General features: G+C 39.4%; 1 protein-coding gene across 1 annotated transcript; it reads left to right on the forward strand.

Annotated features, from left to right (window-relative positions):
• Positions 1-2975: 2975 nt before the first annotated feature.
• Positions 2976-27200, forward strand: PIP4P2 (phosphatidylinositol-4,5-bisphosphate 4-phosphatase 2). The gene is given in 8 exon segments (XM_018078631.2): positions 2976-3018; positions 3021-3080; positions 8942-9090; positions 10433-10539; positions 12217-12340; positions 18143-18195; positions 24392-24482; positions 25621-27200. Coding segments are annotated over 8 exon segments (771 nt in total). The 3' UTR covers positions 25765-27200.
• The last annotated feature ends 425 nt before the right edge of the window (positions 27201-27625 follow it).

Raw genomic sequence — 27625 nt, forward strand, 5'->3', positions numbered from 1 at the left:
CTGTGTCATTTTCAAAGTGCAATTTACCTGCACTTATGAAGGCATCTTCCACAGAGGCACATGGTTGGACTCTCAGTCTGTGTCACACAAATTTCAATGCTGAGATGCCTTGGCAGCACAAACAAGTACCACAGTGCAAGGCTGACATGTCCTGTGACTCACCACTCCAAGGAGCCTGAGGGCAGAGTGCAGAAAACTGATGTGTCCTGCACTGTGGCTTGTGCTACAACACTGAAGTCAAGTGGTGACGTGTCTTCTGGATAGTTCAGTCACAAACAAGGCTGCTCAGAGCAGAGCACCCTACCCACCAGAAAAGGTAGGATTTTCATAGGAGGAAAACTGCACAGCAGTGTAATTAAACACGTATCAGAAGGCACTTCTGTCCAGAGGAAAAAGAGCAGAAAGAAAGCAGCAAGTTCTCTCTGACTAAGTTATCTGCAGCCTGGCATTATCTGATGTTTGAATTCTTCCCTCTAGAGCCCGAGTAACATCCAAAGAAGGCTTGTTACCAGCTGAGTCCATTGCCTTGTTTCCCGGTACAGCTTTTGGTACACTCCAGTGTTGTTATCTGCATCCATCCAACTTCCCATGGATATGGTAGACAATGCTAGCAGTCCTACATGTCAGGCTGCAACATTTGAGTTGGAAAGTCCTGTAGACCTTTAACTACCTTAAACACATGGACTCAAAATACTAAAAAACAGAGGCAGATGACTGAAGTATTACCTAATTTCTGCTATTTAGACTGTTTAGCAGCTCAGGTGACTGGTGTTTAAAGGGTTCTGACAAGTCAAGTCAAGGAGCTGGAGGAATGTTTATTTTTTTTTATCCCAAATGGCTACTTATTTACGATGACTGTCATATTTCCAAGACTAGGGCAGCATGTTGGGATGGTTAATAACAATAATTCTCAGATGTATGTGCAGACCTGAGCTGTCAGACTGAGTTGTGACATAGCTTTCCCTGCAGGTACCTGGGAATGAACTTGAACTTCTTCAGAGTCACAGGAGAGCAGTTCAGTGGAGAAGGAGGTCCCACACAGACAATTTGCTGTAATTGCGGCAGGATGGACTAGGTGTTGGTGGAACTCAGTGCTGTCTAGTTGTCACGTTTAACAATGTATAAAATCTTTTCTGTCTTTTCCCAGACAAGAAAAATTGTAAAGAAACCTGGTTGCAAATGCCAATTCCTGCATTAGGACTCCAAAGAAAGCCTATGGCTCTGTACTTGTTGAAAACTGGGCATGTGATAGCAAAGTCATGGGCTGAAGATATAACCTCACAAGTACTATTTATGATCTACTTTTGACCTGTCAAGGTTGGCCTCATAGTACACCTTGAGCCTTAAAAATCCTCACAAATTCCTCCCTCTCCCTATTACTGTTAAGAATTGATTTGAGCTTGAGAGTATTTTGAAGCTGACTGAACACTGGAGGCTCCACCTAATTTATACTAAAAAAGCACCTTCCAGATTAGTTACCACATTTTTCGATAGAAACCATAGCCTTACTGCATTTTTGCATGATAAAGACAGTTGGCATAACACAACCAGCTGCCTTATAGCACCTTATCACTTACATGATAACATCAGAGCTCACTCAAATTCAGAGTTTATTTCTGTAGGAAATAACAATGTTCAAAGCCACAATTTTGTCCCAAATGAGAAAGAATGAACAATATTTCAAAATTTACTTCAACATTTTTTTTTCTTTTTTGGAAAACATTAAAATAATCTTTGAAAACATTTTGTTTTGCCATCATATTACCATAGCTTATTAATTCCATATCATAGTTATTAAAGAATTCCATATGATAGTTGTTAAAGTAAAAATGAATAATTGGAATCTTATAAAAATAAAACACATCAGCCTCCATTTAATTTAATGTTTTGATTATTTCTCATAGACTCTCAGATATATTAATCAGTTTTTATAGAACAGTCTGATTTCCTAGAGTCAAATGTAAAAAACAGTTTCCACAGAAAATTTTCAACATGATGCAAGAAACCCTATTTTATCATAAATTGTATTAGGGACAGAATATGACCAGCTTGTGAAGTCTCAGGCCATGATCTCTTCTTTACCCACTTCTTACAAAAACATTTGCCTTCCACATAAGCTGTTTCAAGAAGTGTCTTGCTTCTGGGTAATCACACCGCATGGACATAGGGTGGCACTTGGCAGCCGTGTCCACTTGTGTACAAAGTAACTGCTTTTCTTCTGCTGTTACTGCAGCCTGGCAATCTCCGACTGACGGACAGTAGAAGCACATGATACATGGCTGACTAACATCTGCTTTATCTCAATATAGTCTGAAAAATTAACCAGGGAAGGCTATTTTCCCTCTTTGCCAGAGACTTCCAGATGGTGCCCGAGTGCGCTGTCTAGCAGAAGGATATTAAGTCCTTCCGTCCTGAGAGAGCTCCCTGACACCAGGGGAGAGGCTACCCAGTCGAGCAGATTTGCTAACGGGTAGATTTATGTCCACTCGTTCAGAGCGCCCTTAAAGGTTACCACCACTTTCACACCTGGGTAAGTGCCACCTGAGTCGGTCTGCATCCCCAGGCTCCTGGAAAAGGCAACTGGTTCCAGTTAGATCAACTATAGCACTTCCTTGGTACTGACGTCGATATCCACACACAGAGCTTAAAAAAAAAAAAACAGAACACCCCCCTCCCCAACAAACCAACAACCAAGAAAAAAAGAACAACCCAGCAAATGCACTTTCTTTTGGACAAATTTATTTACAGAAGGTTGTTACGTTCCTCCTGCAGACACCGCCCCCGGCCCGCCCCGCTCATTAGCCCGTGCCGGGGGGCGGCCGGCCCAGCCCCCGCCCCGCCGTCCCTCCTCCCCGCCTCACTCCCATTCATTCCCAGCCCCTTCCTCTGCGCTCCTTCCCCTTCCCCGGCGCCGTCGGTCCGGCCGCGTCCACGCCGAGCGCCCGGCCGCGGCCAGGGCCCTCCGCGCCGCAGCCATGGCCGCCGAGGGGGTGGACGAGCGCTCCCCGCTGCTCTCCGCGCCCGCTCCGGCAATGTCACCCCGACCGCGCCGCCCTACCTGCCGGACAGCAGCCCCCGAGGTAAGGCTGTGCCGGCGGGGGGCGGCGGGGCCCTGGGGCTGGCCCTGGCGCTGGCAGGGGCGCGGCGCCTCCGCGGGTGCGGCGATGCGGGGGCTCCCCCCTTGGCCGGCGAGGGGCGGCGGGGCCGGGCCGGGGCAGCCCCCGCCCTGCCCCGGCTGTGGGGGCGCGGGGAACAACAGGTAACGCCGCGCTGGCCGGGTGTAGGCCCCGCTCCCCGCCGTGCTCCCCGGCCTCGGCGCCTCAGCAGGAAGAATAAAAGACATTAAAATAATTGTTTGCAGGGGCAGAACAAGCCCGAACCGGTCTGCTTATTATAACTCTGTCTCATGCTGCAGCTTGCAGAGTGATTGCTGGACTTGGGTTCCCCCATTAATTAGGAGCAGGATTAGGTGGAAGATCCTGAGCCGAGCTGGGCACTGGCAGCTGCGGGAGGTCTCGCCGCGGTGTCAGGCGCAGGTCCCTGCGCTGTGCCGTCCATCGCAGTGCCACAGCCCAGGGGTGCCCAGCTGCCATCGGCTCCTGTGCTGGCAGTCGGATTGAAATAGCGAAGGGACTCGGTGCAATGTGGTAGTTGAAGTCCAAAACCACTAGGATGTCCTTGCAAACGCGTTTCAAGGCCATAGCTGGCTTTGGCTTTATTTTTAAAGCAAGTCAGATACTGTGGTTCCAAATCTGTAATCGTGGCATAATTATATGGTATTACCTTTCTTGCGCAGACTTAAGAAAATCATCTTGTTGATCAATACTGAATATTTAATAAGTAGGTGAAAAGATTTTACTTAGCAACTATAAATCAGGGTGTTTACAAAGTACATTAGTAGTTTTTTTTTCGTTTTTTTTTGTTTTTTGTTTTTTTTTCAGTTAAATGTATTAGAGCAGAAAGTGAGGTGTGGAGAAAGCTGAAGGAACAAAGAATCAATAAGATTAGAGTATCTTTGCTAGCAGTAGCCTTTAAAATGTAAGATTATAATCCTTATCTCCGTAGCTCCGGTGTGTTGGTCTTTTCTTGTGGATTTATATGTAATTGTATATATTTATGACATATATGTAACTAGAATGAGTGAGCATCTGTCTCTTTTGAATAATATTTAAACTCATGGAAAACTAGTTCTCTTTGTCTTAATATGACAATGTATTTCAGTTAGGGCTGTAACTGGTATTGACTGTTTACTTTCATTTGAATTGGACAAAGGAATATTGGAAAATCAGCAGAGGTTGGGGGTTTTGTTTTATTTATTTGTTTTTTCCCTAATCAATTTGTGTAGGATTAGCATAATCTCCTAAATTAAAAAAAAATAAAATCCAGAAATCCATCTGAATTTGAATTCTGGTGTTTGATGTTTTTATTCTTAGTAGTCTTTATCCTGTAACCATTACTTTTGTATACTTTTTTTTAAAAGTTTTTATAGATTTAAAAAGTAATGAAAATGCATTAGATCAGTGACTCTTACCTGAACCCAGGGTGAAACTCATGACCTGGTAAGGAGCTGGACCCCAGATTCTCATTTCAGTTGGTAGCTGTGTCCTGCTGAGCCTTCAGTGGGCATCTGTAATTCGTGGTAACTGGCTGGGCACCTGTGGTGGGGTGTGGTGCTTGAGATAAGTGGCTTGTTCCCAGAAGTGAGGAGGAACCAACTCTAGAGCTTTCTTAGACATCAAAGACCTCTTGTTCAGTCAGTCCATGAGCAAGCATACTAGGTAGCCCTTCAAAACTGCTCTACAATACTTACAAAAAGATAGCTGCAGAACAAAATCTTGCAGAACTGTGATATAGGCCCAGTAGCTCTACTTCCCTTGCTCTGTTTTCCTTAGTAAAAGGATCTATGCAAACTAAACCACGTTTCTAGCTAACAGGCAGCCTTTATCTCTCTCCCTAGTACAAGTCTAGATGTAGAGGGAACAAGCATTCTTGTGGAAAGTTGGGGTTTGCTTCCAAACCTCCTTCTGCAAGAGCGTCCTTGTTTAACATCACCTGACTGGTGTGGAGTGGCAGAGGAAGGAGGAAGAAGCCCTTTGCCCTTAAAACTACCACCTGAATGTACATTAATAGACTTATCCGTGTAATTAACTACTGTGCTCAATATGTCATTCTGAGCTTTGAGAGGCCCCAGTCTGAAAGTAGCCTTCTCTTCTCTTGTTGGGCTGCAGCTGGGAACTAGTTGACCCTTTTCAGTATAAGCTGAAGTGGTTGAATCCTGGTAATGGCTCAGTGTTTGTTCCTAATGATGGAAGCAAGCAAGAAAAATCTTTTCAGTGTGGATGCAGGCCAGAGAATTTGAGAAACTTTTCACATAGACAAAGGGTGGGACTGTCAGCTCTGCTCCCTGTAGTAAGGTGGTTATTCAGTGCCTTTTTTTTTTTTTCAGGGTGCCCTCTCCCCTCCCCCCCAGGCTTTCTTAGTTCTTAACTACCTATCTCTGACATAAATCATTTAACTTTCTCCCTCACCCACCCCCTCCTGGGTCACGATAAAGAATTATCTAATTTTTTCTTCTAAATTAAATAAACAAAACAAACTCATTTGTTTGACCCAAGTAAGCTGCAAGTGGTTCTCTGTGGTTTCTGCCCTTCAAATACCAAGGGAGGAAAGTGCACAAGCACCACAGGAATTTCTCAGGTTGAATATGGGATATCTTCCATTCCATTGCTCTCCTGTGGGGATGAGAAGGGACTCAGATGTACTGCATGGTAGGGCATTTTGCTAATCTTGCTGAACTAATTAGTGTTAAATTTTCTTTATTTTTTTAAAAGAAAAATTGGTAATATAGCTGCAAATTGGTATGTCAGCAGCAGGAAATTCAGTATCTCATTAAATGTCTCACGGTGTGTACGTGAAACTTGCCTATAATCCAGTCGTGTCCAGCGTGACAGGCCTTTATGAACTGGTTTTAGATATTATAGTTAGGCTGAAATTCAAGCTGTCAAAAAAAAAAAAAAAGGTCGTACCAAAGTATGTTAATGTGCTTTGAAACATTTTTATTAAGGGGTAATAAGCAGCAAACTCCGAGACAATGCCTTTATTTTCCTTTTCACCACCCCCATGCCCTCACCCTCTCCAATATACTTTTCTTTAAACTTAATTTTGGTGGCTTTTGCTGTTTTTGTTTTTTGGAGCTCTTCCAAATGCATGTTTTCTTTAAGCATGAAGGTTGCAGTGCCAAGATACTTCTGGCTTTCTGCTCCATAGCAAATGTCATTTGCTGCAGCACCACTCTGAAAAGCAGCCATTATTTCCTTGCTATCTGATATTTGCTGAGCCAGCAGGACAGGAACAGCGAGGCTGCTTACCTGGAAGCCAAGCAGCTCCAGTATGAGGCTGGAGAAGTGGCTGGCAGTGTCTGCAGGGGCTCTTGCACCTCAGTTAACCAGCTTTCAAACTCCTAAGAATTGTCACTTAGAAATAGGGTACAGAAAATTATAAATGTCTAGAAGGGTATAGTTAGCAATTTTTAAAGTATTCCAGGATCATGGAAAGCTGAAAGGCTGGGGGGGGGGCTGTGTGTCTATTTTTACGTTCTGGTACCCTTCCAGATATTGTTTGCCTTTCCTCAGTACTGCTGCCCTATTCCCAGCTGATAGAGTTAAGAAATTGCACTTTAAATGGAGAGGACAAAGTGAAAAAGTTCCAGAACACAATTGTTGCTTTTCAGAAAAGCACCCTTAAAGCTGGGAGTGAACTGTAGAGTTTGATATGTTGTTCTATTGCTACCTTTTTCCCAAGCCAGAAAGTGTCAGCTGCTCGCTGCAGGAGCAGTTAAGCAGCCTGCTGACTGCCAAAACCCCCTTGCAGCAGCCTTGACTTTGCCACTCGTGGTGAAGACACTGCTGTTCCTATCATCCAAAGCTTTAACCTGGTTTCTGCAGTGATCTACTAGACTTGAGGTTGTTTCCAGTTGCCAAAGTGTGTGTGTATTGGGGTTTTGTCTTGTGTGTGTTTGTTTTGTTTGTTAATATCTTGCAATATCTCCTGTCTTATATGTGGCAGTCTTACTTAAAATAGGGTATCATAGTACTGCAAAATATTGTGGGTTTTGTTTTGTTTTGGTTTTTTTACTGGATGCTGCATTTTTTCAGGAATGTTATTCCTCAGAAACAGAAGAAATCATAACATTGTTACCTCATATCTCTTAATGATGTTGCTTTCTCTAAGTGGTATATCAAAGCTGAAGGTGTGAAGTTCACTTGCTCAAATAATGGAGCATAAGTGTGTGTCATGACTTCAAAATTGTATTGCTGCATATAAGTTAATTTTTTTCTCATCTGAAATAATTCAGGTATGTTGGATGTGATTCTGACACTTTTGAAGGTATCCACTGTTCTCCTGCTGCCTCCGTGAGTTAAAATCAAGCACAGGTCTGGGTCATTTGTAGACCAAGTGGCAAAGAGAGAGAGCGAGAGCACACTGAACAGCAGTGCTGCTTCAAAGGTGTGGGATGACTTTTGGATCTGAAGGGCAGACAGGGTTTCTTATATCTCTCCAGCTTATGACATTCACTTTAAGAAGGTGAAGGAGTGATGAGTGCTTTCTTACATGCTTAAATTTAATATTTCAGCTTGTCAGCTTTGATAGCAGCCTGTGATTTCCCTTGCCACCCTCCAGCAGATACTGTTCTGTTCAGTGCTGTTGGTAAACTGAAAGTAGGCTCATCTCTCATTGCTGCTCTGAAGAATTTGTTAGCTGCTTGGATGTAATTTTAAAAAAACTTACTGAAGTCCAAGGCTGCAGGTATTTCAAACTACTAGTATTTAAAACAAGCTAACTATGAACTGCTGAATATGCCAATTCCATATTTGCTTACCTGAAGAACCCTGAACTTGGTGAAATAAAAGTTGGTGCTATTACATGCCAAATAATTGTCATAATAAGCTTGTGAGAGATTGCCGTGTTGAATTATTTTCATTCCATGGATTCCTAAACCTCAAAGGTTCTTTAGCATTTCTTCCCTGTTGCATTGTGGACACAAGACTGGCAAAGTTGAAGTTTGCTCTTCCACAGAGGCCTAAGGCCACTACACTATATCCTTCCCTGTGTTAGCCTGTCCTAATTGACTAAAGACCACCTTGTCCATCCACACTTTGACTCTTGGACAAGAAAAATATGTGGAACCCTTAAAAGCAGAAACTCTGACTTCATCTTTTTTTTTTTTTTTTTTTTTTGAGATAGGATAAGTATACTGTTGTTGTGCTCAAAAAAGAAGCATTTCATGCCACTTCCCATCCAAGATTTGATGTCTTTACAGGACTGTTCTGTGTTTTTACCTGTAGTATTTGTTACTATATGATAAACACTTGTCTATATTTCAGTCTTTTCAGATGTTTGTAAAGGCTGTTTATGACTCCTTTGCCTACTTTTGACTTCTGATGTGTCTTATTTTCTGTTTTTTTTTCTTCAAAAGCCAGTCTCTGGTTGCTACTAATCTGTAGTAGGTTTGGGGTTTATCTGAGTTTCCCCCCACTGTGATTTCTAAAGACTATTAAAAGTTGGTATAAAAATAAAGTTGCAGAGATGAGCATTTAGTTGGATCCCCATTTCTGGGCTGATTTAGTGTACTCATAGAATCATAGAATCAGCCGGGTTGGAAAGGACCTCTGTGATCATCAAGTCCAACCCTTGCTGTGTTTGTGTTGCTGGTTTGCTTTACCTACAACTATGGGTGATGTTTGTGTCCACAGAAGCTGTGGAGAAGGGGAATGCAAACTTAGGTTTGTCTTTCTTTATGCTAACCATTAACTTTGAGTTGTTTGGGGCCTTTTTAATATTTTTTTTTTCTTTTTTTGAGACTGCGACTTAGGGATGATATTTGCTGAAAGTGTTTTAGGATCCTCTAGTGTTTCAGCTGAGATTTCCTTGTCTCTTGCAGCAGAGCTTCCTCCTCCATACACTGCTATTGCAAGTCCAGATGCCAGCGGTGTTCCTGTAATAAACTGCCGCGTGTGCCAGTCGCTAATCAATTTGGATGGCAAGCTACACCAACATGTGGTTAAGTGCACAGTTTGCAATGAAGCTACGGTAAAATGGATTTTTAGCATTTTCTTTTTGTGGAGGGAAGCGGGGGGGGAAGCTGAAGTATGTGGTTGGTGGAATTCGTGTCATCACCTACAGAGGGTGAGTCCCTTCCTGCCATCCTGCAAAGGACCTGTGAGCCCAGCTGACTGCTGGTGTAGCTAGTGTGCAAGCTCAAGGGTTGCTGGCACAATAAATCTTCGTTTAGCTGGCTGTTCAGGATGTCTCCTGAGGAGGACAGAAAGCAAAGATGTCATTTAAGTAATTACTCTTCTGTAGAGAAGGATGAAATTGGTTTTGATGGGACAAAGAGAAATGAAGAATTTAGTTATTCTAAGTGTGGGAGAAGCAAAGCAACTACCCCACACCTTTCCCTGGATGTATGCCCTCTGTACTGCTCTGCAGTACTATTCAGTCAATTAGTTAGGTTGACAGTAGACTACAATACAACAACTTTGAAATGCTAAGTTGTAGGTTCTTTTCCAGTGATCACAGACCTATTTGTTTCTCCTTCTCTTTTGTTAATTCAAGTCTTCACTATTTAGCTCCTGCTTCTATTTTTTTCTTCCTGCCAGTTTCATGATACTGCAGTGCTCCACAACTACTGGAAGCATTTGTATGAAAAACACAGGATTGGATTTATGATATGAAAAATACTTTAAATTATGTCCAGAAGGCAGGTAGCCTTAAAACTGCAGGAAAACTTTTTTTTTCCACTTGAAAGAGAGAGTACAGAACCTGCCATTGATAGTCACTTTCCCTGCAGATATATAACATTTCAAGCCAAAGTATCTTGCAGCTTTGGAATTGCTGTATGAAAGGGACACTGAAACTTGACTCCGAGGTTGGAGACAGATAATTTCAGTATAAAGTAAGATTAGAGTACAGTGATGTCTACATGTTCCCTTAGTGACTGAGAACCAGACTGTGATCCTTTCACTGTTGAATGAAGCCATTGTACCAGGCAAGGAGACTTGTTTGACTGTCGTTATTTTTTTTTAAATATACCACTCGTTAAGCTCACATTTAAAAAACCAAAACTGAACTGAAGCCTTGAATTGTCATTGCTGAAATATGAATATTTTTTTTTCCTGAGTTTGCAGAATCTCTTTGTTTTTTCTATTGAGGAAATTTTTACTTCTTTGTCTGGGAAGAGAGAAAAAACTTCTAATTTTGTCTTGACTGTGAAGTTTCCTCTGTAAGAGGAACTGTATTTCTCTGTTAGCAAGAACTTGTCGCTGAAGTTGTTCTGCTTTGTCATACTGTTCTGTGGAAAAAAATGAATTGCTATGACTTCTGATGTGTGTTCTCTGGTGGTTGTGTTGTTTTTTTTTTTTTTTTTGTTTAGCCAATCAAAAACCCTCCTTCAGGGAAGAAGTATGTTAGATGTCAATGTAACTGTCTCCTTATCTGTAAGGATACGTCTCGGAAAATAGGCTGTCCAAGACCAAACTGGTAAGAATAAAATACTCTAAATGCGTTGTGATAGTTTTCTTTAAAGCAACAATTCTCTTTGTGTTGAATTTTTAAAATTAAAAGATGTTCAAGGCTGGGCCTCTGCATGTGGACACTTAACAGAGCATTACTGAATTACTACAGACATAGGTAGTGCTGGTGTCAATTTTGAATATTTTTTTTTTAAGATTAAAGAGGAAAAAAAAGTTTCTTCTTCTTCTTCTCTTTAGTGTTAGTCTCAGATGTGTGTGTCCCATTTTATCTACTTCATAAGGAAAAAAAATGATATAAAGAACAACAGAGAAGAAAATCCACTTCTTGTTTCTGGGACTTAACATTCACAATTTCTTGCAGACTTAATTATTATAAACACACAGGATGCTCCCTTTGCTTAGTTCAGAGTAGGGACTCCAGAATGAAATGGGAGAGGAAACAGTCCTGTTCTTCCTCCTGTTTATGCTGAGTTTTCATTTTCCTCTCAGCTCTTTACTTTTGGTGTTAAAGATCCCACTGAGGTAGGAGTAGTTTGATTGTAAGTGGTGCAGCTCTAACACGAGAAATGGAGATGAAAGCTAAGTCTGCAGACACATGAATGGAAGCTCTACCATACCAAGTGCCCTAGTCACCAATATATTGGCTGTTCTGATTTTGAAACAGTTTGAGAGTTGTGGGAATTTTTCTTTTTAATAATGCAGTGTTGGGGAGGACTTCAAAACATTCCAAACACTTTCTCAGAGTGCAAGAATGTTCATGGGATACTTCAGTTACCACATGGTTGCTAACTAAACTGAATCAGAAACTCTGTAATTTTATTAAAATAATTTCAAAAGTATATATCTCAACAGTTTCCCTAAGATGGTCTATGTATTTGTCTTGCTAGAAACTGAGCAAAATTGGTGTACTTTGAAGGAGAGAGTTGTGAGTAAGACTCCAGATTGAATGAAGGGAGGCCATCCAGAACACAATTTTGATTGTATATGGAGAGAGATGCAATGCAAGTTAAATAATGCTTTAATTTTCCCCTTCACTTTTTCATGCTAAGAAGTCTCATCCTGATTCTGAGTTGGTTAATTTGGTTACTGTCATTTTGGACTGACAGATTTTATAATTAAACTTGAAACAAGTTAAACATAAAAGCAAATACTTACAGACTGTTTTTTAAAGTAAACTGCTTGCATTTAGTCAACTGGGGTGGTTTTCTTTCTTAGTTTACTCAATTTGAGTTGAATTTTTACTGTACAAATGTGGAAATGCTGCTTATATTGACGTGATTGTCAGTAGCGTGGGAAGGAGAACTAGGTTATGGAAGAGTCCATACTCTTTCTACATGTTTTCATAGGTACGTACATTTCAATTCACGGGCTTGCTCAGCTCGGGTATTAAGATTTCATTCTCCTGATGAGTGTTTCTGCCATATGCTGGCAAGTCTTTGATCTCTACAGGGTTCAGGCTTGCATGGCTGATCTTGGAGTGAAAGCGAATGTTATCAAAACTGAAAAGGAAAACACTTCAGAGAGAGACCAAAACTGGGTGCATCAGCTGTTTCTAACAAGCAGATTGTAGTTAAAAAGTGTAAAAATATTTGGTAGCGAGTTGCTTAAATTGCTAATTGCTTAAATGCATCGTCCTTCTCTTTTACTAGCTTAATTACATGTGTATCTAATGTTCTTAACGCAGTAGACGCATCATTACTCTTGGTCCAGTAATGCTGATTCCAGAAGAGCAGCCAGCTCAGCCTGCCTTGCCAGTTCAACCAGATGGAACTAGAGTGGTGTGTGGGCATTGTGGAAATACGTTCCTTGTAAGTAAAGCACCAGGTTCTCCTTCTCACCTCACTGTGCTATCCCTCAAGGTATTTGTTGTAAGCACTTCTAAGGGGTGTATTGCCTCACTCTCTGGCATCAGTGAGGAACTAAAGCTTCTTCTGTCCTCATATTGCTGTGGATGTATAGTCTGTATTTGGTTATCTTTATAAGCATTTCAAGAAAACTTCTAACAGTCTTTCTGTGTGTGGATGGATAAAGCTTAAAGTCTGTCTTACTGGTTAGTGATGGGAGAGTGGACAGTGCTGAAAAACAAAGTTTTGCTTCCGGATTCTGTTTAGTCTTGCAGTGGTGGCTGTGTTCTGCAGTGACTAAGAGAGCGGTTCTGTCATTGCTGTATGGATCCCTGAAAGCTGTTTATGGCACTTGCCCACTGGCATATCTGTCAGTTGTTACAGACTGGAGGTTTTGGTTTATATGTGAGGCTGACAGTTGATCCCATTTTTTAAGTGGAAGGATGCAAGAATATTTTTCTGGTTTTGAACTGTTTGCAGCCTTCTAAATGGATAAGAGGCTGCTATACTTGAACAGTACACAAGTTAGCTTTAGCTTCATCATTCAGCAGTGCTTGAATCTCTGTCAGGTTTGTGAGTTATGGGAAATGGCTATGATAAGTGGTACAGCTGAAGGAACCACATAGTCCTGACAGCGGTGTTACGTTCCTGAAACAAAGGATTGTAAGATACGTAAAGACGAGAGAATACTCAAGGAAAAAGAAAGCTTAGGGAATGGCACTCCATGTTGCCTTGTAGCAGGGAGAGAAGGGTTTGTTTGTGATGGGCTCTATAATGGAGTAGACTTCTGCCTTCAGATTTTACTTCAGGTTTATGGATCAGTGAGGCGCTTTTGTGGCTTAACCCAGGCCATCACTGCGAACACCACCCAGCCCCCTGCCCAGATAGGAGGAAAATCGGACAAAAGGCAAAACTCATGGGTTGAGGTAAAAACAATTCAATGATTGAAACAAAAAACCCCAGTACTACTAATGATGACAATAATAATAGTAATGAAAAAGAGAGGGAGAGAGAAATAAAACCCAAGAGAAACAAGTGATGTGCAATACAATCACTCACCACCCGCTGACCGATGCCCAACCAGTCTCTCAGCAGCAATCAGTGTCTCTCAGCCAACTTCCCCCAGTTTATATATCAAACACGATATTCTGTGGTATGGAATATCCCTTTGGCCAGTTCAGCTCAGCTGTCCTGCCTGTGCTCTCTTGAGTTCCTTGTGCACCTGGTTTGCTGGCAGAGCATGAGAAACTGAAAAGTCCTTGACTTAGGGGAAACACTACTTAGCAACAACTAAAACATTAGTTTGTTACCAACATTGTTACTGAATCTAAAACACAGCACTGTACCAGCTACTAAGAAGAAAATTGATAATCCCAGCTGAAACCAGGACAGGTGTGCTATAATTGTTTGGCTACTATAGTAGGTGATGAATGCAGGAAGCAGGAAATAACCCTTACACTTCTCATTTTATTTTTTCCGAGGAAATTAGAAATTTGATTATGAATTTACAAGTAATGTGCTAACTGAAAAGCCATTTGAGAGATGCTCGAGAAATATTCTCTCTGGTAATTCTACCTATATATTGAAAAAAATATATTTCTCTTATAACCCTTGCAGAAGAACAGAAAGTAATGGAAGGTAACTGAAGGTAGCTGAAGTGGGTTTTCTGCTTGCCTTTTTTTTTTGCCTGTCTTTGGGGACTTTCATAAGCATGGGATTTTTACTTGGCTTTATCCCCTATTTGCTTTATATAAGTACAGCCTAAATCACCTTTGTACTTTACACAATGAACTACTTCAGGTGAAAATAAGGGGAAAGACCTAAACCTATAAAGGCTGTTTTTTTCCTGTAACTACTAGATTATGCCTTAAAAGGCTAAGTTTTTTCTATTTTGGGATTTGTGCATGTGACTTCAGATCTAATTATTGCTTTAGGGAACTGCGACATTTTGAACTTCAGAGTTCTATCTGCCACTAAGACAAATTTGTCACTTCGTGGTACATCGAAAAGAAAATTTCCAAATCACTAGAAGTAGGAAGTTTGGTATTCTTTTGTGCTGAGTTATCAAGACACAAACCCATTTTTTCTCACTTCACGCAGCTTTTCCACCAGACTTTTGCTTCTCTTGTTTTCTGTAATTAAGTCTGAGATTCTCCACATAAAAGTTTTAGTTAATAAAAATCACAAAATTGCTTGGATTTCAGAGTGAGCAGAGAAAGTGTTTTAGCCAGCCTGGAAACTCGGCTCCTGCGTAGGTATTTCTGCCTTTTGCCATCTCCACATTGTAAAGAAGATACATAATGCTAGATGCATCTCTCAGCAATTCAGTTATCCCTTTTACTTGGCAGTTAAAATATAAATAGAATAGACAAGCAAAGCTGGAATCCCTGGAGTGGGAAAATCAAATTGTCATTTGCATGTTCTGTGTTCTTTTAAGAGTATCAACTTGTTGACCACTTTCCAAGATTTTTTTTTTTCCCATATGAAAGCATCAGTATGGGCTGTGCTTTCCCTGCCTCTCTACACATGTGGGGGTGTTTTTACAGATTATGAAAAGCGCTCTCCATACTATGGAGTGCCTTAAAGTTTGTCTGTCTTAGCTGTCAGGCTTAGTACTAAAGTTATACTGTAGCTGAACTATCCATAGTTATTCACATTTTATTAATGAGATCTTTTTTTCCCTTGGTAACCTGATAGAAGTTTTTTCTGTGTTAAGATTTCCACTGTTTCTGGGAGATTTGGAGTTCAGACAAGTGGAAAAAGGGGTAGAATAGAAAAGGAGAGGAGGACAAGGGTTAACTATGTTGCTGAATCACGATTTGATATGATTTGGGCTTTTTTGAGTGCTTCTGGACTTGGGCTGTGACAGTTACTGTTTCTGCCAGCAGTAAATCATTCCCTGCAACCCCCCCCACCTCCTGAGGGACCTCTGCCTGTGATAGTCTGTGGCTGTCAGAGACTGAGTTGCCTTTGGAAATGGTGGTGAACAAGGGATGGCTGTCCCTGTGTTGTCCCCCTCTCTGCCATCTTCCTGCTACCAGTCCTGCTTGCAGACACCTCAAGGACAAGAAGTCAGGAGCAAGCTATGGAAGCCACAGGCTATAGGCTAAGCACTGTGCTTTGTCAATTTATTTTTTTTTTTAAACTAATCAAATATGAAAATTATTTCTTCTGAAAAAATTGAATAGAAAACCCTTTAAACTTTCCAAAAAACTTAGACGAGTTTTAACCTGCAGAAGTATTTTACTTTCTCAAAGGACCTGAGGGGAGTGGAGGGGAAGCTTCTTTTGCAGAAGCAGCTGTATGTAGGACTCTGTGCATAGAATTTTTCTTTCTCTTTTTTTTTTTTCCTCTCTCTATCTTACATTAAATGCACTGAGAATTATTTTAGGCTCAGAAGGAAAAAAAGTTTGACATATTCTTCTAGTAATACGTTTGATGGATGCCTGGTTTTGTCCACAGTTGAGATGAAGAGCTCTGGAATCCTTATGTCCTCATTTGTGTTTCAGTACATCTAAACAGGGATTTGGGCCATCATTTATTCTACTGTTTCAATTAGAAAAATACAGTTTGTATTCTCAGCAGAGAGATAAATTTCATGGGACTGGAACTTGAAGTTTTCTTAACAACATGAATCAATATTAGGTACTTTAAAGCACTCTGGAATATGTGTAAAAAAAATACCAGCTTAAGCATGATTTTAACTACTTGTTAAACCCACCAAAGCTCCATGACTTAGAATGTACATGAACATGGCCTTTCCCTACTGCTGATGGGATCTAAATTCTTATGGTTTGAATGTCTTGTCATATTTTTACTCTTTTTTTCCTGCAAATATTTCTGGTATGTGCAGAAAGCATCATAACAGTTAGTGCTTCTGTTACTTCCAGGTAACTCTCTATGAAAACAGATTATTGCTGCCTCTCTTTTCCATCTATACTTGAAGCCCAACTCATGCATTTGAGTTTGTAGCCGTTAATAATTAGGGCTAATAATTAGAATCTTAAGTAAAATTCTAGAAAGACCATTAATGAGTAACTTTGGAAATGGAGTAGTCTACACTGTGATAAAAGTAGTGTACAGAAGTGAAGGCGAAGTAGTCTAAATCAAGGACTTATATTTAACCTATTTCTGTCTTCTGTTTCTGGAATTGTAGTTTCAAAAGCTGGAATAACCCCTCTGATGAGACCTATCTCCATTCCTAACATTGACAACTGCATCCAATTCCACTTTCATTATGTGTAGAACTAAGGGAAATAGAGTAGGTTTTTGACAGGGATGCAGGCGAATATCTAACTTGCTCCTCTGCCAGGAATGTGGAAGTAGAATTAATGCTCCTAAAAAGCTTTGCTCGGGTGGGGAGTATTACAGAAGTCTTAAGGGATAAAATAGAACTATGCTAAATCAGTTTGGCCAAGTCTTGTAAACAAATAATACCAGTTACATGGTTGTTCTTTAAATGCGTTATTGGAAAAAAAGGATTTCTTTTCAGTGGTGAAGTATCCCCAAGTAAATAAAATTGAGAAGTAAATAAAACTGAGGGACACCTTCAAGAGGCAGGAAAATACACTCTAAATACTATTATATTTAAATACTACAGATCAAAACTTTACAGCAAAATCTGCTGATACTGGCAAGGCATGAGAAGACACATCCTCTTTCTTTACACATAAAATCATAAATATTTTCTTAATTTAAATGGTGCTGTGCTGTAGGCTGGTCCTGTTTTCCATGCAAGGGCAGGCTTTGATTTTGATTTGTGGTTCTAGCAGTTGTAACTATTCACTTCAGTAGGCCAACTTCAGATTTCTCACAGAGATAAGGCAGATCCTAATGGAGGTGAGGTACTGGTGATCTGTGCTGTGGCTTCTTCCCCTGCTATTAACTTGCAGTGTGACTTTTGCTTAAATCCAGGAGGGAGGGGAGAGGAGAACTATATTTCACCAGGAAAACTGCAAACTAACTTCCACTTGAGAAAGGCAACAGAAGAGAGCTGCAATTATAACTTCTTAAAGGGTGAAGAAAAATAACCTTATCCCCTTGATCAAGGCAAACATGTTTAAAATGCTTGTTTAGTACTTCTGTTATCACAGAATGAAATTTAACAGAACATGCTGTTTTTAAATGAGTATATCACTATGTATCCCCTGGTTGAGGTAGTTCTAGGCACTACTTTCACGAAGGCTGTTTCCCATATAAGTTTTTGTCCATGCACGGAAGGTTATGACCATACCACATACAGTTTTATATATCATCTTTTTAAAAGTCATGTAAGCCAACAGTATTCTCTGTTTTAATGGCATAAAACTTAGATGCCTACTTTCTAAAATATTCTTTAGCTAATCTTTCTGTGCACCCGTAACTTAGTTTTCACAAATGATGCAAGGATTGGGGAAAGATGGGAAAATGCTCCCATTTGTAATTGTGCCAAAGAAAACATACTTATTTTGATTTAGGGTATATTCATAGCTCTTAAGTAAGAGAAAAAACCAGTATTATAATGTTGCCCATAGTATGCCTGTGGATGCAACCACATTACGTCAAGTGAATTTTGTAATACCAGGGTAAGTCATGGGAAATGTTCACATGGAAATCCCAGTCCTATGTTGCCACTGACAAAAGGGCATCCCATTTATGGAAGAAAGCAAGAAACAAGTTAAAGGAAGTCTGAGAAGCAAAATGTTTTCCTAGTGACATTTAGGATGAAATGCAATAAACATTTTTTCAGGTCAATTTTTCAACCTTTTTCTTTTTTTCTTTTTACAGTGGATGGAACTGAGGTTTAACACACTAGCAAAATGCCCACACTGCAAAAAAATGTAAGTTTTTTGAAAACAAGGTTATGTAAATTACTGTGAAGTTGCCAGTGTTTCTTCTGTAAAAGTCTTTGGAGTAACATGTGTCAGCTGTGCTGATGAGTTTGCCGTGCTCATCTGAACTTCGGGGCTAAAGCGCATGTTGTGTGCACGTGAATTCTCCATTCTTTATGCACAAATCAGTAACTTTGACAAATCCAACCTGCATTTATGAAAAGTCTGATTGAATTGACAGAGGCAAAAATAAACTACTAACAATAGGCAGGAATGGGTGCTAAAATTGACAAGTTACGTCCTTGAAATTTTACCTCTTCATGCAGGAGTAATCAGATGTCGTCTTTAAATTTAGAACTTTACCTGCCTTATTGTAAAAGGAGGAAAGGAACTAATCTTAATTTGAAAGAGGTTTTACTGATATTATAAACTCAGCAACTAACTTGTGTTAAGCATCCTAATGCATTAGCTTGTTTAATGTTTATGAATTACTGTGGAATAACTTGTCTACTCATTTGTTATTACTTTAATGAGAACAAGAAAAGTTAGAATACAGGAACTGTAAGAGTTTGTTTTGGTTTTTTGTTTGGAGCTCTCTTTTTGAGTATTTGGCCTTTATTATTTGAGGTCAGGAATACTTAGTTGGAATTGTTGCTAAAAACTACACTACTAATGTACACTAACTCAACCACAGGATGTGAAATAAGACTTAAATATTACTTCAGAGACTTTTGCATACTGCTGATTTATTTAAATATTGGTCTTCCTTTGACAGGCAAGTGTGACTTCCAGTTGAAGGAGCAAATGTGTTTTCCACTGGGAATGGAGAACCACAGCTGTGTTGCATGTTGTAGGACAACTAGCAGGTCCCTCAGGAAGCAGAAGGCTTAGCATAAATGTACTGTAGTTGTGGGCATGACCTGGCCTTCAACAGTGACTGAAGTCTTTTTATTGGAGTATTTGATAGAGAAGTCAGTCTAGTGCTGTGTTTAACCTCAGGGCTGTAACCGATCATGTGTGTAGTAGTGGATATGTTCTAGTTTGCTTAAGTCAAATAAACTCAGTCTTGGTGAGATGCTTCAGGGATTTTTTAAGGACTGTAATTGCATTAAGTCTCTTCAGTCCTGAGGGAGGGGCTGATGTTTTGCTGTTTGGTTTGTTTTCAAACTAATTGCAATTATGTTTGTATTTTATCATGTCACTCTTGATAGCTGACCTCAGCTTTTTTCTTGACTCTCCTTAGGTACAAAATTATTTGCTGTTTAATCTTAAAAAAAAAAAAGCAAACCAAAAACCTCCAGCAAAAAACAACCAAACAAAAAAACCAACTCCAACAATAACAGCAGCAAAATAAACCATACTCCAAGCAACAGTCGAAAAGTCATACCATGTGATCTTTTGGTTTGTCTTCTGTTGATTAATGTTGCTTGTACTTTAAATTCCAGCTGGAGTCTAAGGTTTTCTTAGTATCTCTGTCGATAAAGTGGAAAGCATGCTATCTGTATGTAAGGAAACGGGAGCCTCTCTGCAGTGCAATTTGTGATGATTGCAGCTTGCCTGGCAACTGTACAGCAGAATACAAAACTAATTTTAACAAGTGGGCATGTCTGTCCTTGGGCTGAGGATGCAAACTGTGGAATATTGTAATTTAGCCTTGAATGAGTTGCTTGGTGTTTTCCCACATTTGAGATGCGATGGTCAGGAGTTCTGCACTTCCAGCAGCATAAACATTTTTAACACTTGGATTTAGGGCACAGCATAGGTGAGACAGAGCTTTGAGTCGTGATGATGGAATAAATAACTGCGGTGACCTGCTTTTTCTCGGGCCTTTGTCAGAGGTCTGTGGCCAAGTAGTTAGAAGGGAATGTGGGGTTCTTTATTTCAGCTTATTAATGCAAAGCTTCTTTCTTTAGTAGCTGAGTAGTCAGATGCAAAACTATTCATTCCTTCTGTTGACTCAGTGGATGACTGTCACTGAAAAAAGGATAGTGTAGACTAAGGCACCAGGCACCTTGAATGACTGCAACAGTAAGTTTTTCAAGGAAGCATCAGCTGAGACTTTTAGATTCTCAAATAATTTTCATAACTTTGTTTCAAATGTTTTTAAAAGTGCAGTGCATCTCTGCAAATTGTTTGTTTGTGACCTCCTATTTGGTTGATGGAAATTAGATCTTAATATTAAGAATGTCTTTTAAAACTGCAGGGAGATCAGGAGTTATTACATGAAAAGGTCAATAATGAAACAATGTTCAGGGAAAAATAAAGCAATCGTGCCTTAGAGTATGTAAACAAAGGAACCTTTCTTATCTGGATGTTGGGGGAAATAGGATCTTCTTGTTTGTTTTTAGTCCTATCTATGTGCTATCATTGTGGTTACAACTGTATTGTTTTGTGACACTTTTTTTCTCTTGCAAAATAACTTGGGAAATACCGGAAATTAATTGTGAGGCAGAGAATAAAATCACTTGTTTAGTAAATGACCAAATGTCTTTGAAGTAGGCTGTAAACCTTGCATGCCAGTATAGGTAAGGTGTTTGCAGAAGCCCTAGTGGTGTGTAGTGGTTCAGCCTGTCTCAAGCCCTTAGTTGCATGTTATCCACTGCTTTGGGACAACAAATGTAGCTAATGAGTAAATTGTTATGATACAGCTTTATTTTATAGTGACACCTAGGAATGGGAGAGAAACTGTTACTTTTTACTCATTGCAAAATAGCAGATGTTTCTCAGCCTGTTTCCCAAAAAAGTGAGAGATTTAAAGGAAGGTTTCTGGTATTTTTCTTGTTTAATGATGAAGAAACTTTTCTTTTATGTTCTCTTAATGTTGTTTTAATGTCTGCAATTCTCTTTCCCAAGCTGTATTTTAAATCATCTAGAAACTTCAGGATCATGAATTCAGTTACTAGAAAGAGAATTGAATGCTACAAGTTATTATTTCAGAATTTCAAATCTTTTTTCCTTTAGAACCTACCTAATTTACTTTTTACAGTCTGACAAAACCATGAACCCTAATGAATGTATAACACCTTTGCTCCATAAAGACTGCAGGACTTTTAGGAAAGAGAGAGATGTTGGAACCCCATCACTACTATGGAGGCTAGTTTCAGCAGTGCTATTCACCTTCAAAATACTGGCATTTTGATTTTCCTCTTAAAAACCCTCCTGAAAGCATGTCTGAAATCCTGGCTATAATTCCTATTATTTAGAGCACAAGAGACCCAGCATTCTTTCCTGTGGTACTTCTTTTATAGCCTTTGTCCCTTGTGGTGGTTTTCCCCTCTTTTAATTACTACCCAGTGCTAAATTGGCTCTGATGTCTTTTATATCTGCTGCTGCTGCCCAAAGGTCTGGCAGGTGCCTTTGCTTCCTCAGCAGCAGCTCAGAAACAAAGAACCACTGCCTTCTGGAGAGTTCTGTAATGAGTTCCCTCATACTCCCACGGTGGAACTAATTGGCTGCTTCTGTGATATGAAAATGTTCTTTTGATCCCGGATTTCCAAATGTGCTTGTCGATGTCGCAGTTGGTAGGTTTTGAGGTAGAATTTTAGCTTTCTTTATTCAAAGTTAGTTTGGGGTTTTTATGTGTAATTTGGTGTGGGCAGAGGGAAACTTCACTATTTAGAGTGGGCCAGTGGCTAGTGTCACTGTCAGGAGGTGAAAAATGAATTATGGTTTATTTGGATTGCTAAATATTTCCAGGTCTGTTATGTGACTGTAGAAACTTAATATTGCTTATTTCATGTTTGCTTTCTGTGGAAAGAGAAAAACTGTTAAATTGAGACATTCTATACATTTCCTTTTTGTGGTATTTGAGGTGATGGTTTCTCCCTCAGCCTTTCTTCCTGGATAGGAGACAAAACTTGAGAGAAATATGTTTGGGAAATACACACAGCACCTGCAATGTTATGATTACAAAAACAGGATCGTAAGTCAGCTCTGACACTGAAGGTCTCTTTCCCAGAATTAACTTTGCCTCTGTGTGAAATACACAGCACGGTAAATATCATGCATGTTTTAGGTGTATTGAACATGACATTTCTACCAGCTTATCTGACAGTATCCAGCTCTGTAATAGAATTAACTTTCTGAGTACGTAGCCAGGAAATCCTGCAAAGGAGGGAATCTGAGGTCAGTTTGGCAAGCATCTCCTTGCTTTCCCCTTTTATAAAAGTGCTTTTTGATTTGATTATTTTTCTCCTCATGTAACTTGGAATTGGACAACATATCCCTTTTTCTGGAATGGCTGTAGGGTGGCTTTTGAGGGAGTGTGTAGAGGTGTGTGTGTGAGGATTGTAAGATATCATTATTTCCCCAACTGGGAATTCTCCCATACAGATGACACCACACACATCCTCCAGCTCCATCCCACATGTGTATTCTAAGGTTTTTGGTAAAAAATAATTTCCCCATGGAAATTAATGAGCAGAACTGCTTTGGGACTTTTCCTGCTCTTCTGAAAATTACTTGAGTGGTCACTGTATTTCAACTCTTGCCTCACAAGATGAGGCTCAGTGTGTTAGCTTGAGGACTGTGGTGGTGTGTGGTTTTGGTTTGGTTTTTTTTTTTTCTTGGATCATTTCAGAAATTCCTTGTAAAGAAATAATGTTGGAGTAAAGCTGCTTAAACTCTGTTTGAAGGCTTTCTAAGATGAATGCTTAAAAAATTTTAGTCACATGCTAAGCATATGAGGCCGTACTATGTGGTTAATTAACTGGAGCCAGAAATTTGGTCAGTCATATGATGCATGTACTACTTTAATAGTTTAGCACTGTTTTCTTCTGTTATGCATTTATCTTAAATATGTTGAGCTATCATGAGATGAAAATTACTTTCCCTTGCATCCTTGAACACAGAATACAAGCATTCCATTATTTCCAAAGGTGTGTTGATCTCCCAGAATGGGATGAAGTAACTTAACTAATGATAGCATGCTTCAGGATGCTTCAAAACTACCTCTAATATAGATGGTACATGTTTTTATGAAAGAACCTCTGCCTCTGTAGTCCTTTTACTTGTATTTCAATGAAATTAAATCGTGTTCCTATTTTCCTCATTAGTATAGCTGCATGTCATTGCAGATGTGTGACTCAAGATGTATTTCCTAAACAATGCTAAGCTTCTGAAATAATTTTTCTAACCTCTAGTAAATAATGTTTTATTTGCATTTTATATTCTGTTTGACTGAAGCACTGATAGCTTGATGCAGCAAGTAGAGACAAAACTGTCTGTCCTGGAGTTCATAGTCCAGATGATGAGTGACAGAACTTCAGGGCATTTATTTACCTTGGTTGTCAGAAGTGATTTGTGCAGCTCATGTAACTTGTGGTAGAACTCTGAAAGAAATTGGAAAGTAAGAAGAACTTGTCATGTTTTTGAAGTTACCAAAACTGACTTAAAGATGTCTAAAGCATTTCAGTCTTTGGAGATGCTGAACATGGAAAAAAATTACATGTCTGTGACTAAAACAATTTATGTTTACCTTCAAGAAACAGGACAGTTTAGTTGCTGAACGGTATTGAGTGAACTATTCCAGGAAATGGATAATGAAGGTTGTTATTAATGACATTTAGGGGGAGTAGATGTGATTTCCAGTTAATTAGATGCAGTGAATATATTAAGGCCATATGCTGATGAATCAAGTCTGAAGGGTGTCTTGCAACCTACATAAAAGTTGCAAAGCCAACTTAAGTTTTGCAATCCAAAGGCTACTCAAGATACTTACCTTGATACACTCCTTGTGCTGTGGGCACAGGAGCTGGGACACACTCAAACTGTAGGTGTGGCACCATCCTCTTTCTTGTAAGCACCTAGATTTTTAGGTATTATATAATCACCAATAGTTCCCCTTTAAAACAAATGTGGACTGTGTCTTGTACTTTGTAGTAAAATTTTAAACTTTTCCTACAACTTTATAAACTTAAGATGGTGTATGTCACAGAATCACTGAATATTCTGGGTTGGCAGGGACCCACGAGGATCATTGAGTCCAACTCTTAAGTGAATGGCCCATGCAGGGATCAAACCCTGAACCTTGGCATTGTTAGCACCGTACTCTAACCAACCAAGCTAATCTCAGGGTTGTGTGTTGCCATTCTCGTTCCACCCCCTCATTTAGTTACTGTTCATGGCAGGGGTTGTTCTTGTGGTGTTTGTTATTTGGTTGGATGGGGGTATTTTTGTTTAATTTACATTATTTCTTTCCTAACAGTTCATCGGTTGGAAGTGCGCTGCCGCGGAGGCGCTGCTGTGCATATATTACAATTGGAATGATATGCATCTTCATTGGCGTTGGATTAACTGTGAGTGATGACCTGTGATGGAATTGCAACTGTGTGGGAGGGTGCATGTTCAAAGGAGCGCTCTCAGTTGACTTGCTCTTCCTTCCCCAGAATTTGAGTAAACCTTCCTAAGTCTATGTTGGTTTTGTCATCTCTATTAAAACTGTGGACTTAGCCAGAAAAATGAAATGTTTCTAAAAAAAAAAAAGTGTTCTGTTCTGGCACTTTGAAAGTTTCTTCGTTCTTATGTTAAATTTGACTCTTCGTCTGTCTAAAACCTTCAGTTTTATGAAAAATGGTTTACTTCACTGTAGAAATACTGGAACATCTTGCTCTTGCTAGAGCTCTTAAAACTTCCAGGCTTCCAGAAATACATGTTACTGTATAGCCAGGAATGTAAGTTCCACTGCAGTAGAGGTGAATGGGATTCCAAAAGCTAGAAATATTTGTATTTGTAATTTGTACAAGCTATAAGGAGTGAAACCAGATAACAAGCTATCTACAAATTAAAAAGCTCACACTCTTGTTGCTCTGCTACTTGGAAAACGGTCTGGCTTACCAGTATCTGGTACTGGTTACTAGAGCCAACCTTCTACCTGGCAATCCCAGAGAAGTACGTGAGGAAATACCTGCAGTGAATTTATGTGTGTAATTCTCATTAGGCCTCTAACTTGCATTTTAACTTAAATAATTATTTATGTGTGAGTTTAAATGAGTTATGAAGGATTTTCCAGTTTCCCTAATAGAAAAAAAAAGACAACCAGAAATAAAAACAGTGAGGGATGGATTTCTTTTTTTTTTCCATGACCTTACTGAGTTTGAAAACTGTGTGGAAAAAATTTTCCACGAGGTTTGTCCACAGGCTGATGTAGCCTTCATCCTTGGGAGTTTTTTGGGACCCATCTGGGGTAAAACCCTGAACAACTTGGTCTGACCTTAGAGTTGACCCTGCTTTGATTGGGAAGTTGGCACTAGAAGTCTCCTGATGTCCCCTTCAAGCTCAATTACCCTATGGTTCTGTAAAATTAAGCTAATAAAATATCTGATTTGCCCTTACCAGAGTTGAAAGGGTGCTGAAATGCTTCTCCTTAATATAACTTGCTCTTCTCTGAAGAGCAGATAGTGCTGTGTGTTTGACACTTCTGTTTTCTCTTTTTAGGTTGGTACACAAGATTTCGCCAGGCGATTTCACGCAACATATGTTTCTTGGGCTGTTGCTTATCTCTTAGGTTTAATCTGCCTCATTCGAGCCTGCTACTGGGGAGCCATTAAAGTCAGTTATCCAGAGCACAGTTTTGCGTAGAGAAATTGTTAGGTTATAGATGAATGTCTAGTAATTCTGGATATTACATCTTGGACACTTTTAAAACCTTTCCTATAAGGATTCCATTCTGTTCAAAGTAGTTTAAAGACTGGGGGTCTCTAAGAACAAATGTTCATTGCACTACATAATATGCAAATAGTTTGTTTTGCTGCTAGATTCCCTAGCTCTGAATACTAAAGCTGTGTTTACATGTTCATAACTCTGTCTTTATAGGCGTTGAATTTTATTTCAATAGTCAGTATTAAGTTTTACATTTCCTTTGTTATGTTAAAATCCGTCTGCCATTTTTCTAGATGATCAGTAAAAGTTCAAAAGCGAGAGTGTTTATAAGTGTTTCTACAGTAGCTTCACATTTGTACTTCACATTTTAACGAAAATTATATTCAAGTGGCTTGCTTTAAAACCTAAGCAATAAGCGTTTTGCTTGAACTGCTTACTGTACCTTTTGCCTAAGATCATAGTGACCTTATTCAGGAAATGAAAGTTATGGGTATACTTTAAAAGACTGACACTGTTGCTAGAGAGACATTTGTAAACACTGTATGCTTGGAGATTTTTCAGGTAGAGAGATGCTATTTTGGTAGTCCAATTAAATTTCCATCTATCCAGGATTGGATTTCAGTTAGGATAAATGCTTTCTTCTCAAGGATCCTGGGACTGAGGTTTTGGGTTTTTTTGGTGGTTTTTTTTAACTGGCAAATCCTAAAAGCCATGCTCGGATTATGGAACTTAACTCCAGTTATTCGTACAAGTTCCTTTACAGGGTCTAAGGGAAGCATTTCGTATGAATTGGTTTGTAATACTTCAGTGTCATGTAGATGACAATAAGGTGGTGATGGGTTTCCTCTTACTTTTCTCTGATCATGTCAGATTTTCCCTGTTTGGGAGAGTTATGACACTGGTCACTGCAAAGGGAGACACTGTAAATTCTCATTAACTGCTGTAATAAGGAAATGAGTAAACTATTACTTGGACCATTCCATCCAGTACATCTAGTCAATTTAGCACTGACTTGCCAAGAGAATACGGAAACAGAAAGTTTTTTCTAATGATGTATTCACAAAGGATTGAGGGACCAGTTCTTGCACTGCCCATCTTTATAGTTTTAAACAAGTTTTTGCTAAATTCAGAAGGAATGTCCTGAGTGATTTAGACAAGTGTAGTAATTTAGATAATGGGGTCAGATGGGTAAATTAATATGGATGTTTCAGGGATACATGTAATTTAAATTATCTATGTTCCTGCTAAGTCAAAATGATATTCGGATAAGGATTTTGGAGCACAATAAATGTAAATGATCAAACTGTAAATGACCTGTCTTTGTATGATGCTAAATGTATAAAAGCAGTAGCTCAGGATTACAATGTACCTTTTACAAATAAACTAATAAATAAAGATTATTATTCAAACTTAAATGTATTTTGTTACTTATATGTAAATAAAAATGGACAAGTGGAAGAATTTCCTAGTGTGATACAGAAACCACAAAGGTATGGCACAGCAAAGGTGAACTCTGCATTTTTACCAAATGGCAGCCTCAGGAATATAAGACAGCAGTAATAAATTGCTCTTTGGTTGATGTTTTGGGAAGAATGAGGAAGTAAATAAGGGATGAAACCCATGCTGGGATTGTTTTATTAGTCAATTGCTTGTTGATGGACTACAGTAATATACTGTCATCTTTTCCTAATGCTTTTCACATCCCTTCGCTGTAGGAATTTGCAGTACATGCTTGCATCTTAAACCTGTGAATACTCTTTTCTGTTATTTTGTGTTTCAAAATACTGCCTGTTCTCCACATTCTGAAATAAAGTAGGCTGGGGCTGTACAGAAAATCATC

Source organism: Manacus vitellinus, unplaced genomic scaffold (genome assembly GCF_001715985.3).
Source record: "Manacus vitellinus isolate BGI_N305 unplaced genomic scaffold, ASM171598v3 scaffold_1_pilon, whole genome shotgun sequence".
Taxonomy (NCBI): domain Eukaryota; kingdom Metazoa; phylum Chordata; class Aves; order Passeriformes; family Pipridae; genus Manacus; species Manacus vitellinus.